At 40.3% G+C, this 17787-nt stretch overlaps 1 protein-coding gene across 2 annotated transcripts in view; it reads left to right on the forward strand.

Moving 5' to 3' along the window:
- Nucleotides 1–17787, forward strand: part of LOC147180963 (integrin alpha-6-like) — a 24922-nt gene continuing 7135 nt past the window's right edge. For both annotated transcript variants that reach the window (XM_086075576.1, XM_086075586.1), the window contains exons 1-17: nucleotides 1–296; nucleotides 8612–8739; nucleotides 8830–8909; nucleotides 9936–10197; nucleotides 11151–11282; nucleotides 11365–11578; nucleotides 11679–11872; nucleotides 12612–12709; nucleotides 12803–12930; nucleotides 12997–13086; nucleotides 14898–14959; nucleotides 15040–15209; nucleotides 15516–15659; nucleotides 16792–16907; nucleotides 16986–17142; nucleotides 17223–17300; nucleotides 17424–17503. In XM_086075576.1, the coding sequence (XP_085931702.1) occupies nucleotides 115–296; nucleotides 8612–8739; nucleotides 8830–8909; nucleotides 9936–10197; nucleotides 11151–11282; nucleotides 11365–11578; nucleotides 11679–11872; nucleotides 12612–12709; nucleotides 12803–12930; nucleotides 12997–13086; nucleotides 14898–14959; nucleotides 15040–15209; nucleotides 15516–15659; nucleotides 16792–16907; nucleotides 16986–17142; nucleotides 17223–17300; nucleotides 17424–17503 (2315 nt within the window). In that variant the 5' untranslated portion in view covers nucleotides 1–114. The remainder of the gene's footprint in view (nucleotides 297–8611; nucleotides 8740–8829; nucleotides 8910–9935; nucleotides 10198–11150; nucleotides 11283–11364; nucleotides 11579–11678; nucleotides 11873–12611; nucleotides 12710–12802; nucleotides 12931–12996; nucleotides 13087–14897; nucleotides 14960–15039; nucleotides 15210–15515; nucleotides 15660–16791; nucleotides 16908–16985; nucleotides 17143–17222; nucleotides 17301–17423; nucleotides 17504–17787) is intronic.

Below are 17787 nucleotides of genomic sequence, written 5' to 3' on the forward strand. Positions count from 1 at the left end.
TTCACCGCGCAGCCCCTCCTTACATTCTCACAGTGTCACTTCGCTCTCGGAGCGAGGATTCACTTCTTTCTTTTTTTAAAACACAAGTTTTTCCATTGAATCCACACGAGTGTCATGGAGGGGATGGCGTCAGGTGCACTGCGGCTGCTACTCGCCTTCCTGCTGGGATGCGGTCGACCGTCTTCAGCCTTCAACCTGGACACCGAGGACGTCGTGCGCAAGGACGGAGATCCAAACAGCCTCTTCGGCTTCTCCCTTGCCATGCACCGGCAGCTTTACCCGCAGGATAAACGAATGTGAGAGCAACTTTTATTCGACACGCACCTTCTCACATTTTGCGTTCAAGTAATGTTAATGTGAATAATTATGCACTCATACGTCATCATTTGGGCTCATGCAGGTAGTGTGTAATGTGTCTGCGCCCTTCAGTTTTCAACCTTTGTTAATGTTTAAGAAGTCTTGCCTTTTTTCTGTTAAAGTTGAGTAATGAGTGAGCCTTTGGGCTCGCGCACGTTCGCGTGCGCGCTCACGTCACGTTGCGCCACAGGTGATAGGGCTTCATTTTAGACTCGCAGGGTTTTAAACAGGGGTGGTAAAAGAACTCAAACACTAAATATACCCGTGACAAAGCACTCATGAATTTCCCCAGCAGAATCTGAAATTAATGCACATAACAAAATGCAAATATAATGAAAATACAGTATGAGAATGTCTTGCTTCTTCTTCGTTTATACTCCGTGGATCCCCCCCCCCCATGTCTGTTTTCAAAGGAAGTAAAACGTTATCAGAAAAATCTACACAAGTGCAGCAAAGTATAGTTAAAAAAAAAGTCTCCGAAAAATAATTATTATGATTAACAGTCTTAATCATAATAATTAAAATATTTATTTTGGTCTTACTTTAAGACCAAAATATAACATGAGTTTCGATATGCATGTGCTTAAAATATGTAAAAATACACATGAGATATTAAATATGACATTTTACAACAACATGAATCAAAAAGCCAAGGAGTGTGCATGTTGCGAAAATAGCCGTCCATATTTTACTCTTGTCATGACAACGGATCCTGTTATGGAAGGATTGGACACTGACAGTGGTGGAATGTGAATTGATTTTAATCTAACAGACTCAACAAACATTTATTGAAAGGTTTCATTTATTCAAAAAATAGTTCTTGTGCAAAATGTTCAGACAATAATGTATGCTGATTTTAAATCAGATTTAACCAATCTAACATTCATAGTTTGTGTTTAAATGCCACAAAGTAGTTGGTAGCTTTTGTAAACATGTCTTGTAAACCAACCATCCAGCATTCTGCCACTTGTGCAAAATCACAACTCACAATAACATCTAGATGTAACAGAACATAAGAACAAAAGCTTTTAATAATCTAGAAGGCAACATTCGATTTCACAATTTAGCCAATTTTCAACGATTCGATATTGAAAATGACGATGTATCGAATTAATTCGATTTATTGCCCAGCAATCAATATATCCTAATGAATTATCACTCATTTGTTCAATTCTTGTGCTTCTTTTCCTTCTTCTAAATCATGTATACTTAGTTCCTGTGGATTTTCCCGTACAAGACAACATGATTATAAATGCCATGATTGATTGATTGATTGATTGATTGGTTATTATGTGCCTTTCTGCCACCTCGTTGGCAGAACATTTTGCTGGATAAAAACTACATTATTTGGAGTAAGTAAATACGTTCGGACCAAGTCACGGCACACGAACGTACCATGGCACACGAGTTGGGCATCACGGATCTAGAGAATCTTGTTTTAAGTCTCCGGTCAAGGGCACATTATCCAGTTTGATTCTATTGGTTGACTATAAATGCTGTCGAGACACGTGGATGCGGAACGTCAGATTCCAAGCTCGGATATGTGTGTGCATGCTTGCACAAGCTACGTTTGTTTTGCAAGATCTTCACAGAGCACACGCGGGGCTGGAACGAGCTCGTTTCAGAAGTGAATATCTGAGTTTATTGGTTTACAACACAGTATGGTGAAATGAGTGTGCTTTTATGTTCATTTGTGCTCCCCCACTCCTTCACGCTTGAGTCACAATCCCCTCGCAGGCCACGTGTGCAGCAAGTATTTCGTCGTATCATATTTGGTTCTTCACGCCCTGCAGCGATGTGTTGTGCGTGTACCTGCAGGTGAGGGCAAGAGGAGCTGCTGCTATGGTTGTGTACCTGTACATGCGTGTGTGTTTGTGAGTAGGCGTGCGTCATCATGGGCAGACAGCTTCCTGCCTCTAAGTGAGGGCGTAAAAGCTCGGCGGAAGTTTGACCAATGCGTGGATATGAAGCGTGGGAGTGTGCAGTCTATGGACACTTTATTAGGTACACTTGCACAATCGAGCGCCAGTACAAGAGAGGTGTTGATTTAACAGTGTTTATTGTTGAGGTTCATTATTAAGAAGGATTTTGACCCTCAGCTTGATAATGGAATAGAATTTCAGATTTATTGTCATTTGACATGTCACAATTACAGTTACAAGCCGTCAAAAACAGAACGGGAAGCCTGACGGGTCACCAAAACGCCGCCTTAAGTTGTGAAGTAACTCATCAACGCTACTCCCAATAGTATAAAGTAGTGGGTAGTAACAGATAACGAGCGTCACGGTACACCTGCTTTCTGGGTCATATGATGTTAACAAGTGGAGCCCTTAGGGCCAGTTTTTGGTAAAAACTCCAAAATATACTATCAGAAGCGCCTTTCGTTTAAATAGCGTTTTGGGGACTTGAATACTCAATACTCCGTTTACATGTGCCAGTACAGGGACGTAAACAAACATGTCTGACTATATCCATCAGCGTATTTTGTTTGGCTGGACTCCCATTCAACGCCGTTTTTTCGTTTGTTTTTTACCTTATAGTCTAAAGTTGCTTGTAACTCAACTTCTTCATCTGTCGAAATGGAAATTGCTAGTAAGAGTCATTTTGTTTTTTGATTATTGACGTAGAACGCAGATCAAAGATGAAGGGAGATTTTACTCATGCGCAACGCATGGATATGGCAGCAACTTAGCCACCTGGTATGCACACGATAGAATTCCAATAGAATTGCTCACACATTTTCTCTGATAAATGCTCATCGATATGTGAAGTAAAAAGTGGAGATGAGATGCCACTTTTGCTCAAATTGCCATTATATAAACGTAGCCTTAGGCACTATGATGTATGGCCACCCCCTGAGATGGATAAAAACGGGGATTTTGTAGCTTAATTCGTATTCCACAAATGCAATATTAATCAGAATACCATATTTAGAGTGGGGGTGTATAGTACATATAATTATGTTGCATGTTATACTAAAATTCCCCTTTAACTTATTTGCTCACAAACACATACAAAAACGTTATATTTAAAATATTGCCATGGTCTCATAAACATATTTACAGTATATGTTGTTGTTTTTTTATGCTAAGAGTATACAGAAGGCTTTGACGCAGCCTCTGCCCTGAAGAGGTCGCTTAAATCAATGGTCGTCATTACAAAAACGGCCAGCAGGTGGCAGCAGGGCATCGTTGCAACAAGCTCGTTTCCCCAGTGTTTTCAACAGATTTGTGACTAATGATGAAACTCAGCTATATTCTAATGCTGCAAAACGGAACAGATACTTTTTTTCCTGATGAAAGAAGAGACTCTAATCTTTCTTTTGGTAGGTTCCATGTTCTTATAGCCATAGAAGACAATATTCCTGGAGCGAAGCGGGTTGCTTCAGTGAAAATAGCTGGGAGTGAATGAGTTAAGTGACTGTGCTGTTACTTTAGATTATTTTTATTCAAGTCAAAGGGAAAAACCCCCCACCTCTAAATATTTACTTGAGACTAATTAATTAGGCTACTCAGTGACTAAAACAGTAATATATTTAATCTTTATAAAATAACATAAATTAAAGTAAATTCAGTAACAATGAATATATACATAAAAACCGCATTGTGTTTTCTCAAGTTCAGAGGGCAGCAATGTGGACATTTTTAGTAGGAGTGTGCCAAAAAATCCATTCTCATAAGAATCGCGATTCTCATTTAGTACGATTCAGAATCGATTTTAAATGTCCCAAAATCGATTTTATTTAAATTATTTTATACTGTCTTGCCTTTGTCTGTGTGTGCCTTTATTTGGAGCGCTGTTCATGTTGTACCCGATTTGGCCACTGAGGGGCAGTGTGGTTCCACGCGGTCTGATACACTGTTAAGTTGTAGCCACATTAGAGAGTAGAAGGAAAAAGTCACGATGAAGTTATTGCAATAAAAGTTGTTCTTTTTTCAGCGTGGAGCCGTTCTTTTGAGTGATAAAAGTGCCCCGAGTAGCACGCTAATTAGCATTAGCGAGTCAGACTGGAGTAGATCATTACAATTCCTTGCACATCTATAGATTGAAGCAAAAATCATTGTCAATCAAATCATTTTGAATGGTAAAAAAAAATCGCCCCTAACCGAAAAATCTATTCTGAATCGAATCGCAGACACAAAAATCGGAATCGAATCAAATTGTGAGAAATTCAAAGATTCCCACCCCTAATTTTTAGGCAGACAGATGGTCTGGAATCACTATGTTTATATGTCATCAATATTCGGGTTAATGTCAAAATTCTGAAACGTTCAGAATAACCAGTTTACATGCGTCTTGTGTACATGCTATATGCGATACCCCCATCAAAACCGTGATGGGTGTGTAGACTTTTTATATGCATAGTTTTTTTTAAGGGGTAAGGTGTTATTCTATTATTAGTGTGCCGACTTTTTATATTCTATTCTACGAAGTACTCTCAGAAACACTTCAATATAGCGCAGTGCCTTGCTGCAACTACAACCTACAATAATCAACATATACAGTATACTGTACTGCTAAATGAATCCCTCTCTGACAGTGTCAATCAAAACTGGGCATTATTTTACATTTCCTTATCTCATACAATTTGTGTTGAATCTCTTGATAATATTTAAGTATAACGACAGGTAAGCATGCAGGGAAATTGTGGGGCCTTGGTATTTGCTAGCTAACAAGGAGCAGTGTCATCTTTTTGTTCCTTGGACTTTCTTCTGCCTCAGGTTATGAAAGATTATCCAACATCAAATATCTTAAAAAAAAAAAAAAACTGCAGAAGCTGAACAGAATTTTGACATAAATAATTTAATGATCTGGGCAGCACATTTTTGAATAGACTCGGGATGGGCTCCTGGCAGACATTTTGTGGAAAAATTGAGGTTGGGCAGCATATGGTTGAATTGGCCGCATTCTCTCTCTCTGTCTCTCTGTCTCTCTGTCTCTCTCTCTCTCTCTCTCTCTCTCTCTGACAGGGCGCCGCCAGATGTTGCCAAGCAACAGGCTGCGCCCAAGAAAAAACTGCCGAGAAAAAAAAAGAAGAAGCAAAAAAACAAAAAATAAATTACACCTCTCTCAATGGGATGACTCTGTTATGGTCACTCTGTTGCTCTGCACCACGGAATGTGTGTCCATGTGTGCATTTGTGTGTAAATTATTACACACCAGCGCGCGCACACACACACACACACTGTCTGTTTTTCTTTGTTCTTCCTGTGGACGAGGCCAACGTAACAGTGCTTCCTCCTCTGCCGTTCAACGATAAGATTAACAGCTGGGCTACTGTCAGTGAATTGGCGAGTAATGTCAGCGCTATCCATTTTCTAACGTTGGAGCAAGGCATTTCAGTTGATAAAACAATAATACTCACCTGTATATCTTCTTTATCCTCTGCGGGGAATGACAACTATTACTACAGCTTACTGAGATGTGACCGTCTCCATGTACAGTATACAGTTATTTTTTCTCTGGTGGCCAAATTGTTTACCAAAAGAAGCAAGGCAACTTATTAAAAAAAAAAAAAAATTTTTAATGTTAAATTAAAATTTTCCCCAGTATAATAGAGTGCTATTTTGCTGATTAAAGACACATTACAACACAGTAATTCTTGAGTTCAATATGAATCTTATTTCAATTAATTTGGATTCTATACTTTGTTTCGAATGGAAACTTGGTGAAAGCCTGTTTTTATTCCACCATGATTGAATGACATCACAACATGTTGTCAGAAGAGTGGAAGTGGACTGAGAAGAGGGTGTCAAATACATACAGGGAATCATAGGCGTTTCTTGTCCATTTTTGAGGTTGCTTATATATACACCTGGAAAATATATTAATAATATATTAATAATATATTAATTAGTTCTCTGTCTGTCTCTCTCTCTGTCTGTCTGTCTTTCTCTCTCTCTCTCTCTCTCTCTCTCTCTCTCTCTCTCACTGACTGTCTGTCTGTCTGTCTGTCTGTCCGTCCGTCTCACTCACTCACTCACTTTCTCACTCACTTACTCACTCACTCACTCACTCACTCACTCACTCACTGTTTGTCTGTCTGTCTCACTCACTCACTCACTCATTCACCCACCCACTCACTCACCCACTCACTCACTCACTCACTCACTGTCTGTCTGTCACTGTCACTGTTTGTCTGTCTCACTCACTCACTCACTCACTCACCCACTCACTCACTCACTCACTCACTCACTCACTCACTCACTCACTCACTCACTCACTCACTCACTCACTCACTCACTCACTCACTCACTGTCTGTTTTTCTGCCAGTCTCACTCACTCACTCAACCACCCACCCACCCACTCACTCACTTACTCACTCACTCACTCACTTTCTCACTCACTCACTCACTGTTTGTCTGTCTGTCTCACTCACTCACCCACTCACTCACTCACTCACTCACTCACTGTCTGTCTGTCACTGTCACTGTCACTGTTTGTCTGTCTCACTCACTCACTCACTCACTCACTCACTCACTCACTCACTCACTCACTCACTCACTCACTCACTCACTCACTCACTCACTCACTCACTGTCTGTCTGTTTTTCTGCCAGTCTCACTCACTCACTCACTCAATTACTCACTCATTGTCTGTCTGTCTGTTATACTGTCTCTCTTTCTCACTCACTCAATCACTCACTCACTGTCTGTCTATCTGTCTGTTTTTCTGTTAGTCTCACTCACTCACCCACTCACTCACTCACTCACTCACTCACTCACTCACTCACTCACTCACTCACTCACTCACTCACTCACTCACTCACTGTCTGTCTGTCTGTTTTTCTGCCAGTCTCACTCACTCACTCACTCACTCACCCACTCACTCACTCACTCACTCACTCACTCACTCACTCACTCACTCACTCACTCACTCACTCACTCACTCACTCACTCACTCACTCACTCACTCACTCACTGTCTGTCTATCTGTCTGTCTCTCTCTCTCTCTCACACACATACACACTTTTCTTTTCTGGGGGGCCCCCTTGTGGTTGCTTTAGTCTCACTCACTCACTCACTCACTCACTCACTCACTCACTCACTCACTCACTGTCTGTCTGTCTCTCTCTCTCTATCTCACGCACATACACACTTTTCTTTTCTGGGGGCCCCCTTGTGGTTGCTTTGGGTCGGCTCTGATCCAGGATATTATGTTATTGTAGTGAGAAAGGGTTTAGGTAGTAATTAGAGAAGCAAGCTGCTGTGTGGTGTGCATGTGTTAATATTAAGTCATTTGCTCCCCAAAACATATCAAAATGTTCTATTTTAAATATTGCCATGGTCTTTTTTGTGTTTTTTTTTAAATGCTAGAGCCTACAGAAGGCTTTGATGCAGCCTCCGACTTGAACAGGTTGCTTAAAGCAATGGTCGTCATTACAAGAAACGGCCAGCAGGTGGCAGCAGAGTATAAGAGATCAACCAGGGCCACGATGCAAAAAAGCTAGTTTCCCCAGTGTTTTCAACAGATTTGTGCATAATGATGACATTTAGCTATATTCTAATGCTAATTGCTGCAAAACGGAAACAGATACAAATATACGTTTTTTTTCCTGATAAAAGAAGAGACTCTTTCTTTTGGTAGGTTCCATGTTTTCCATAGAACACAATACTCTGTGGGCCTTGCAAAATCATTTAAAATCCAGTAAAACAGCCGGGAGCGGAGGGGGTTGCTTCAGTGAAAATGGCTGGGAGTGAATTAGTTAAAGCCAAGCTAACGGACTAGTTTCCAGTTAACATTATAACTCCTATTAAGACACAAAGAAGATCGCATATGTTAATATTCAAACTACAGTATTCACAAATGTCAATTTACGTGTTGTGAATGTCTTTTCATATACATTTTCTTACCAATGTGTACAAAATAGTGAAACGAATTATGCCTGGCCGAGTGGCCGGGAACTCAGCACCCGATTGACAGTCGATGTAAATATGTCACAAAAGCATTCGCTCAAAAGATGACATCTCTGTTTTTCAGCAGCACTCTGCTCACTCGTAGGTTTAAACGGCTCGAGGCCTTTGCCTCGATCTTCAACCCACAAAGGCGTCCTGTGTGTGTGCAGAGAGCGATAGAAGGCGTCTTTGAATTGGTTGCTGTGTTAAACACTGGAATGTGTGCTAATGTGATGCACAAGAGGAAGCGCTAGTCGAGTGAAAATGACAGTTTAAGCTTCTTCAACTGCACAGTGTGCAACTGATGGAGCCCCATATGGTGTTTTTCCTAATGTATTCTTTCTTGCGTCTGTTCCAGGCTACTGGTCGGGGCCCCGAGAGCCAAAGGCTTTAGCGGTCAAAAGGCGACAGTGACGGGGGGACTCTACAGCTGTGAAATGAGCTCATCCTCTAAGAGCTGCGCGCGAGTTAATTTTGATGAAGACGGTGAGATTTGTCCGACTGTGGCCTGGAGGTGTTATTATAATGCTGAGCTTTTGAAATAATATCACACTAATTGCTTTGAATATTGTGCAGAGGACACCACTCGAGAAAGCAAACAGAACCAGTGGATGGGCGTGACAGTCAACAGTCAGGGGCCAGGTGGCAAGATTGTGGTAAGTGCATCAAAATTTCGCGCAAGTTCATTTCACTATTACAGTCAATTCTGTAGAGTAAATTTGACTCTATTTAGAGTGGGACCAAATAGACTCTGTTTTAGACTAGGCTAATATTTACACAGTAAACTAAAGAATGGAAAAACAAAAAAACATAAAATGAAAGTCAGGGTTGAGGAACGAACTCATGACCTTCAGGTTGGGAGACTGCCACACTATCACCTGAGCTATGCCCCTCCTACTCTTTGCTTACCTGCAAGAGGAGACCAAAAACATAATTTTTGGTCTTGGAGTTACAAAGAGTCTAGCTGACATGAGCGATATGCTAACACACAGAAGGAGCTGCGCGTCTCAGGTAAATCGAATGTCTCCCAAACTGAAGGTCGTGCGTTTGTTCTTCAACCCTTGAGTGACTTTTATTTATATTTTTCAATTCTGTATTTTAAAGTGTAAATATTACTCTAAACCTGAGTCTATTTGGTCCCACTATAAATAGAGTCAAATTTTCTGTGTAGTGTGTACCTTTCAGAAAGAAATTCTGCAAGGAGGATTCGGCCAAAATATCCTCAACAGAGATGTGAAAGACTCATTACCAGTTTTGATTTGATTTGAGTTATTGTTGCTGAGGGTGGCCTAACCAGTTATTAGCTACTGGTACTAGTTATCAGTACTTTATACACTCAGGCCCAGGTAGCTTTGGATAGGTTTGTTTTGCCCCTTAATAAATAAAAATGATGTTTGAAAACTGCATTTTATGCTTTGCCTGGGTTGTCTTCATCTGATATTTATTAAACATTAAAGCGGTGAAAATAAAAATAAATATTGAGAAGAGGGCAAATACTTTACAAAAGGCACTGTGTGAGATACATGCCTTTAAGTCGAGTCGGTCTATGCGTGAGTGTCAGGGCGGGAGTTGTGGCCGACAGCAGCTTCTGTGCTTTAAGTATATTATAGTATTTTATTGTTTTTGTTTATTTATTTATTTTTGTTATTGTTAAATGATGTTTTTTTTGTTTCCCCATGTAGACCTGCGCTCATCGATACCAGCGCAGGACCAACGTGAGGACCCCCATCGAATCCCGCGACATCATCGGCCGCTGCTACGTGCTGAGTCAGGATTTGCAAATCGATCCTTTATCCAGCGAGGATGGAGGAAACTGGCATTTCTGTGACAGCAGGCCGAGAGGTCACGAGATGTTCGGCTCCTGCCAGCAGGGACTCTCAGCCACTTTCGACAGGGACTACCACTACTTCATCTTTGGGGCTCCCGGAGCTTACAACTGGAAAGGTGACCCATAAGATGTGACATGGTTTGATCGGTTGGGAATTTTTTGAAAGAGGAAGTTATCTAAAAAAACATTTTGGGACAATAATATGTTCTATGCAGCCTGCATTGGTCTAAATATGGTATTGTGGTTAATATTGCGTTAGTGGAATATGAGTGAAGCAGTCAAATCTAGCTGTTTTTAATCCATCTCAGGGGTCGGCCATTTTGCCACTTGCTGTTGACTGAATATGACATCACTGTTGCTCAGGTCTCAAGTAACAGCTTCAGAAAACAGGTGAGCTGTGATTGCTCATTGCCTGAGCCCTGAGCAACTGTGATGTCATCTTTAGTCGACAGCAAGTGGCAAAATGGCCGACCCCTGAAATGGATAAAAATGGCTGGATTTTGCTTCATAACTCTTATTCCACAAAAGTAATATTAATCAGAATGTCATGTTTAGACGAGTGAGGTCACATAGAACATAATATTGGCAAGAAATGTTTAAAGTTGACTTTAACTCATTCACTGCCATTGACGACTATAGATGTCAAAAATTCATGTGAACTATTTCTATTAGTTTAACTTTCATTTCATAATTTTTTTTTATGAAAACCTAGATTTTTTTACTGTACATTTAAAACAGATATAAAATTATCATGCGATTAATTACGATTAAACGGCCCATATATATATATATATATTTTTTTTAATTAGGCCCGTCAGGCGATTACATTTTTAAATTGTAGTTAATCACATGACTTCACTTGTTAACTAACGATTAATCACAAATTTTATATCTGTTCTAAATTTACAATATATATATTTTTTTTAGGTTTTCATACTCTTGTTAGCAAAAGTGGAAAAAAATGTTAAACTAATAGAAATAGTTCAAATGAATTTCTGACGTCTATAGCCGTCAATGGCAGTGAATGAGTTAAAACTGTACCACTATCCCCACTCATCTTCTCCTCTAGGTGTGGTCCGTCTGGAACAAAAGAATGACACCCTCCTAGAGATGGACATTTATGACGACGGCCCTTTTGAGGCAGGGGATGAAAACGAGAAGAACCCCGACCTTGTCCCCGCTCCTGCCAGCAGCTACCTTGGTAAAGCGTGCGCAATTATCACAGTGTCATGTGTTTACAGAGATGCTCTAATTACTCACAAGCCTTTGTCTCCTGGTGACAGGTTTCTCTCTGGACTCAAGCAAACGTCTGACCAAGAAAGGCCAGCTGACGGTGGTGGCGGGCGCTCCCAGGGCCAACCACAGCGGCGCAGTGGTGTTTCTCAAAAAAGGCCCTAATACGAAGAACATCTTGCTGCAAGAGTACACACTGGAAGGGGAGGGGCTGGCCTCATCTTTTGGTTATGACCTGGCCGTGCTGGATCTCAACGGGGACGGGTGAGTGGAAGTGGAAGCACGGAATGTTTTTTTTGTTTTTCAGCATTATCAGTGTTTGAAGGTGAGTAGTGTATTAAATGCTGATGGTGTCGTCTGATAGCTGGGATGACATGGTGGTGGGAGCGCCTCAGTACTTCGAGAAGGATGGCGAAATCGGAGGTGCCACTTACGTCTTTGTGAACAAAGACGGGAAATGGGACAAGGTCACCCCCACCAGAATAGATGGGCCGCAGGACTCCATGTTTGGCCTGGCTGTGGAAAATCTGGGAGACATCAACCAGGATGGTTACCATGGTGAGGCTTCTGTTCTAATAATTTGAGGGAAACTATACTAAAAAAAGATGATTTTTGCAGAGGATAAAGAATGTATGTTTTATATTGTCTGTCTACAATGTTAATATAGGCTACTTAATCCAATAATCCATTGCAACATACTCTAAAAAAAAATTCTTGTAAAATTGTGTCTTTTCTCTAAAAAAATAGGCAACGTTTTAATTGCTATGGCTACACGCGGTACTTATATTTAAACAGAGGTGGGCACTTCTGACTCTCTGTTGGCCCCCGTCGTTGACGGATGCACACATTTTGGGCAAGTGCTTTATGATGCGAAGCCTGGAAAAAAAAATACATGGACTGGGCACTGACTGAAACAGGTTTTCGTCCGTTGTTCCGGGTTACAAAGCACTGGCCGAAATTGCGGAGTGCCCATCTCTGTATTTAACACTCATTCAGTGCCAGCCATTTTAGAAACATTTAAAACTTTTAATACCCACACGATATTATGTTCAATAATTATATATAAACCGAATCTGACAAAAAGACTTTCTCCTTTTTGTCTTATCTCGTTCTTTTGTAATCGATAGGTTGCACAAAATGCAGCCGTTACTCCCATGGACTCTCAAACGGTGTTTATTTTGTACAAACAAACGGGGCAATGATGTCATCTACTGGTGTTTGGGCAAGTTTGACATTTACAGAAAAAAAAGTTTGAGAACCTCTCCTTTACAGTCATGATTGTTCTTCACTGTAATAGACTTTGCAGTAGGAGCCCCTTACGATGACGACAATTCAGGAAATGTCTTCATCTACCATGGGTCAAACACAGGACTCAAATCCAAGAAAGCAGCACAGGTGCACAAAGAAAACCTCTTAGCCTTGTGTAACGTTGAGAAAATGTAGTTATCCAACATTTTTGAACAAATGTTTGTAAAATTTTTGCTGTAGATTTTGTCTGGCAAGCCTTCGGGAGTGATGATGTTTGGCTACTCTTTAGCGGGTAACATGGATCTGGACAAGAACTCCTACCCCGACCTGGCCATTGGATCCCTCTCTGACGCCATCTTTCTGTACAAGTAAATGCTCTGCTCTGTTTGGCATCGCAACTCCTGCCTATAGAAAAGCTCATCCTGTCTTTTCAGAGCCCGTCCAGTCATCGCCATCAAGAAGGAAGTCACTTTCACACCAAAGGAAATCGACCTAACCAAAAAGAACTGTGGGAACAAGTTCTGGTATGTGGCTTCATACATGAAGCACGAATAGCAAGAGCACAATCTTCAACTGTGACCAAAGAGTCGTAGTTTGGTGTAGAGAAAATGAACGTTGCACATATTGTCTCACATATCGAAATGACTACTTGCCAGGAAAAAAAAGTTACCAAACACCACATTGTTCAAGGTGGTAATAATAATAATAACAAATACCTTACATTGCTATCGCATATCGCTGTGCTCTAACATGAACACCAAGGCCAGCCCAAAATCATGTTAGATCGCTAGTAGTGACGGGAAAATGAAGCTTCATGAAGCTTCATAAAGCACTTGTGTTATTTTTTTTACCCCTCTACATGGTGCGCTTGGTATAAATATAAAAAGACAAGTCCAATGGAAAGTGATTCAATTTCCATTGCATCTTTAAACCTAGAGTGCCATCAAGAGGAGTCAAAAAATATCAGTGCTTCATGAAGCTTCATTTGTCCATCACCAATCGCTAAGACCCGTAGATAGCCCCAGTGGACATGTCTAAACCAAAACGCATTTTTCTGATGATGTCAACACTTCTGGTTCATGATTGGATCTTAACGAACCAATCACAATCGTAAGTTGATTTGCATTATGTTCATGATAAAAATTTTACATATAAGCTTGGTAAATTTTAACACATTACAGCCATACTATCCTGGCGTCCACTATAACAACTAAAAACGTAAGATAACCCCCTCAAATTTTTTCCATGTTGTTCTTATGTGGGAAAAGAGCATTAAAAAAAGAAATTTTGCCCAGCAGACAAAATGCGGGTCTGAAGGGGCTACTTGGCTAGAAAATCGACACGTTATTATGCTGTCACGGATTAAATTAGGTAGGACACGTTACTAGCATTTTGCCAGCCGTCCACATCAAAAACTGCGCTTACGCAGACTCAACCAAAACAGACAGAAAGCCTTTAATACGTCACAATAGAAAACCACTGTGGTTTCATTCCAAACTCTCTTTCAAAGGTCTTAGACCAAGCAGCTTAACTCATTCACTGCCATTGACGGCTATAGACGTCAAAAATTCATTTAAACTATTTGTACTTGTTTAACATGTTTTTCCCACTTTTGTTAACAAGAGTATAAAAACCTAGAAAAATAATTATTGTACATTTAGAACAGATGTAAAATTTGTGATTAATCGTGAGTAAACTATTTAATGTGCTTAATTACAATTAAAACAAAATAATCTTTTTTTTTCTTTACAAAAAAAACTTAGAAAAAACATTTCTAGGTTTTCATACTCTTGTTAACAAAAGTGGGAAAAAAAGTGAAACTAATAGAAATAGTTCAAATGAATTTTTTACGTCTATAGGCGTCAATGGCAGTGAATGAGTTAATAGGCGGAAATTAATCTGCATGCATTTACCTTAGTGGTTGACCAGTTCACCCTGCATTAAATAGCATTACAGCAATTTAAATGTAATCATCTTGATGCTTAGTTCATGAAGTAGCTTCTGCTTTCCGCATGATTGCATGCTGGTGAGTTGCCAGATTTGTACTCTACAGAAAAAAATACTTTTTTATTAAAATACACAGCAAACGACACACAACTTCAAAATGCTAACAAGCAAGACTTGTCAAGTCTCATGAATAACAAGTCAGTTTTACCCAAGAAAACCCTCAATTCTAGTCCCGATTCAAGTCAAATCATGTAACTCGACTCCCTCGCCTGCCAAAACTCCTCACAAAGTTCCACAGAAGTTGCTCAAGTAGTTTTCATGTAATGGATCTTTCTCACTGACTAATGTCAATGAAAACACATCATTTCTGATTGCGTTCTTCCCTCAGCATGAACATTCAAGCTTGCTTCACCTACACTGCCAACCCCAAGAACTACTCTCCAAGACTGAGTAATACCAATCAACTTTGCCTTTAAGAAACACTTGTCCTCTTTTTGCACACCAAAGCTGACTCTGGCGTCCCTTTCTAGCGGTTGCCTATACCCTGATGATCGACTCTGACCAAAGAAAAAAGAATTTAATCCCCAGGGCCTCCTTTACTCATCAGTCGGGCACTGACAGCGACTACGAATCCAAAGGGACCATCGTCTTGGACACCAAAGGAAGGAAACAGTGCATCACACGCCAGCTGGCCATACAGGTTCACTCCCGTCCTTCACAGCAACTGAATGACAAGAGAGTCTTAAAACTGTTGGGATTAAAGTAACCCAATTCGGTGTCGTAGCTAACCCAGTGCTGGGTCCAAAAGGGACCAAGCCAATGCTGGGTTGGGTTGAGGATTTGAGGATTGCTTCGTCCAAATAATCAACCCAACCTTGGGTAAAAGTAACCCAATCTGCTGAAAATCCACAGTTACCAACAAGTGGGCTGGGGAAAACAAACCGGCCCTTTTTTTTCTTCCCGTGTATGTAATGTCATGTGACCATAATCCTATGTAATCCCACAGGACAATATTCGTGACAAACTTCGAGGGGTACCCATCGATGTGGACGTGCAGATCCAGAATACCAAACGCAAACGTAGACAGAGCTCCTCGGACATGCCTCCTCCTGTCCTCGACGCTAAAGACGAAGAAACAACTCGTGGAGAGGTATGGAAGACGCCTTTGTTTTTTCGTGGGTATATACGAGGGGTCTTGAAAATATACTCACGCTTTGACTGCTCATTACTCAGTGGTGGACTATCAGAAGAACTGAGCTACATTTACGACCTAAATTCTAATATTTGTTCCATCAAGTTAGATTAACTCATTTACTGCCATTGACGGCTATAAACGTCAAAAATATTATAATATATAATATATAATATAATATAACTATTTCTATTAGTTTAACATTTTTTCCCATTTTTTGTTAACAACAGTATGAAAACCTAGATTTTTTATTATTGTATTAGAACAAATGTAAAATTTTTGATTAATCATCAGTTAAATAGTGAAGTCATGCGATTAATGACGATTACAAATTTTAATCGCCTGACGCCCCTAATTTTTAGTAATCTTTTCTTTAAAAAAAAAAAAGTTTATTTAAAAAAAATTGTTTAAAAAGAAAAGATTGTTAAAAATTTGGGGCATCAGGCGATTAAAATTAGTCATCGTAATTAATCGCATGACTTCACTAGTTAACTCACGATTAATCACAAATTTTATATCTGTTCTAAATGTACAAAAAAAAAAGTTTTCATACTCTTGTTAACAAAAATGGGAAAACATTTTTAAACTAATAGAAATAGTTCAAATTAGTTTTTGACGTCTATAGCTGTCAATGGCAGTGAATGAGTTAATTTATTCCCAACAGTCTATTATTTTCCTTGCGTAGCCTTTCTCTTCGCTGCACTGCTTCTATTACATGTATGTGGATCTTTTTTTTTTTTTTTGCAATCAGTTTTCTGCCTCTCTGTGTTGCCATGTGAACCTATTCTTCCCAGGGCCCACAAAATCAATAGAATCAAAAGTAAACTAGCGAGCCAATCAGCATTCCAGAAAGCTGACCAATAGGATCGCCCCAGGACCCTTGCCTCTTTTATATCCGCTTTCGCACCTCTTTCACGCTTTTCCTGTGTATGAAATGATGATCTGCGTGCAAATAAACAGTTGGACTCACTCATTCTGTCTCCTTATAAGTGGAATCCCGTCAAGGTCACCAATCAGCTCTCTGATTGGCTCGCTAGTTCGGTTAGTCATGTATGTTCACCATGTCATCTGTATGTTCATATCTTCCTAGGTTCAATTTGTGAAAGAGGGTTGTGGCAGTGACAATATTTGCCGCAGTAACTTAAAGGTGGCGCATCGTTATGGCTACTGGACAACTGATGATGACACCTTCAAACCGTTACCATTGTAAGAAAACAAAAACAAAAAAAGCATCTTTTTTTTTTTCCTGTGCTTCTCCATGTTTTGAACATTGTTTGTGTTTAGGGAGAACGGCGTGCCAGTGATCTCGCTTAGCAAGCAGAAAAACATCGCCTTGGAGGTGAAGGTGACCAATCAGAACGGAGATGATGCACACGAGGCGTCAGTGGTCGCTGCCTTCCCACGTGCCCTGACGTACTCCACTTTCCGCGGCCCACCCAATGTATGACCCCCCCCCCCCGCCGCACACACAAACCCATTCACACGCATATACAATTCCTGACCGAAAGACTGTGATTGCAGGCTGTAACTTGCATGGCCAATAAGAACGGCTCTCTGGCTACCTGTGAACTTGGAAACCCCTTCAAGCGGGACTCTGAGGTGAGGTTGTTGATTGTGGCTAGTTGCTAAGGAAAAGTTGCTAAATGAGTGCTCAAATGAATCGTGTGGAGCAACTTTCAGCATTCTTCTTTAAACTTACATGATGTGTGTTTGTGTTTACAGAAAACCTTTTACATTATTCTGGGAACAGCAGGCATCTCGCTAAACACCACAGAATTAGAGATTGATCTTCAACCCGAAACGTAAGCTTACCTGACCGCATTTGGTGCACTTTTACATTGAAAGTCATTTTACCAGCACATCGCTTCACAGAGATTTCAACATTGGCCAAAAATTGGATCTGCCTCAGTCTTGACGGCTAGATTTTATTTGAGCTCACTTTGACCGAACAACTAAACACCAATTGTGTGCACTTAATTGACATTAATATGTTACATGTGCCTTCAGTAGTCTAGACATGGCATTCTGAAAAATAATGCATTTGTGGAATCGGAGTTACGAAATAAAATCCACCATTTTGCCACTT

The sequence above is a fragment of the Leptonotus elevatus genome, chromosome 1 (assembly GCF_054856555.1).
Source record: "Leptonotus elevatus isolate MCC_2025b chromosome 1, RoL_Lele_1.0, whole genome shotgun sequence".
Lineage (NCBI taxonomy): Eukaryota > Metazoa > Chordata > Actinopteri > Syngnathiformes > Syngnathidae > Leptonotus > Leptonotus elevatus.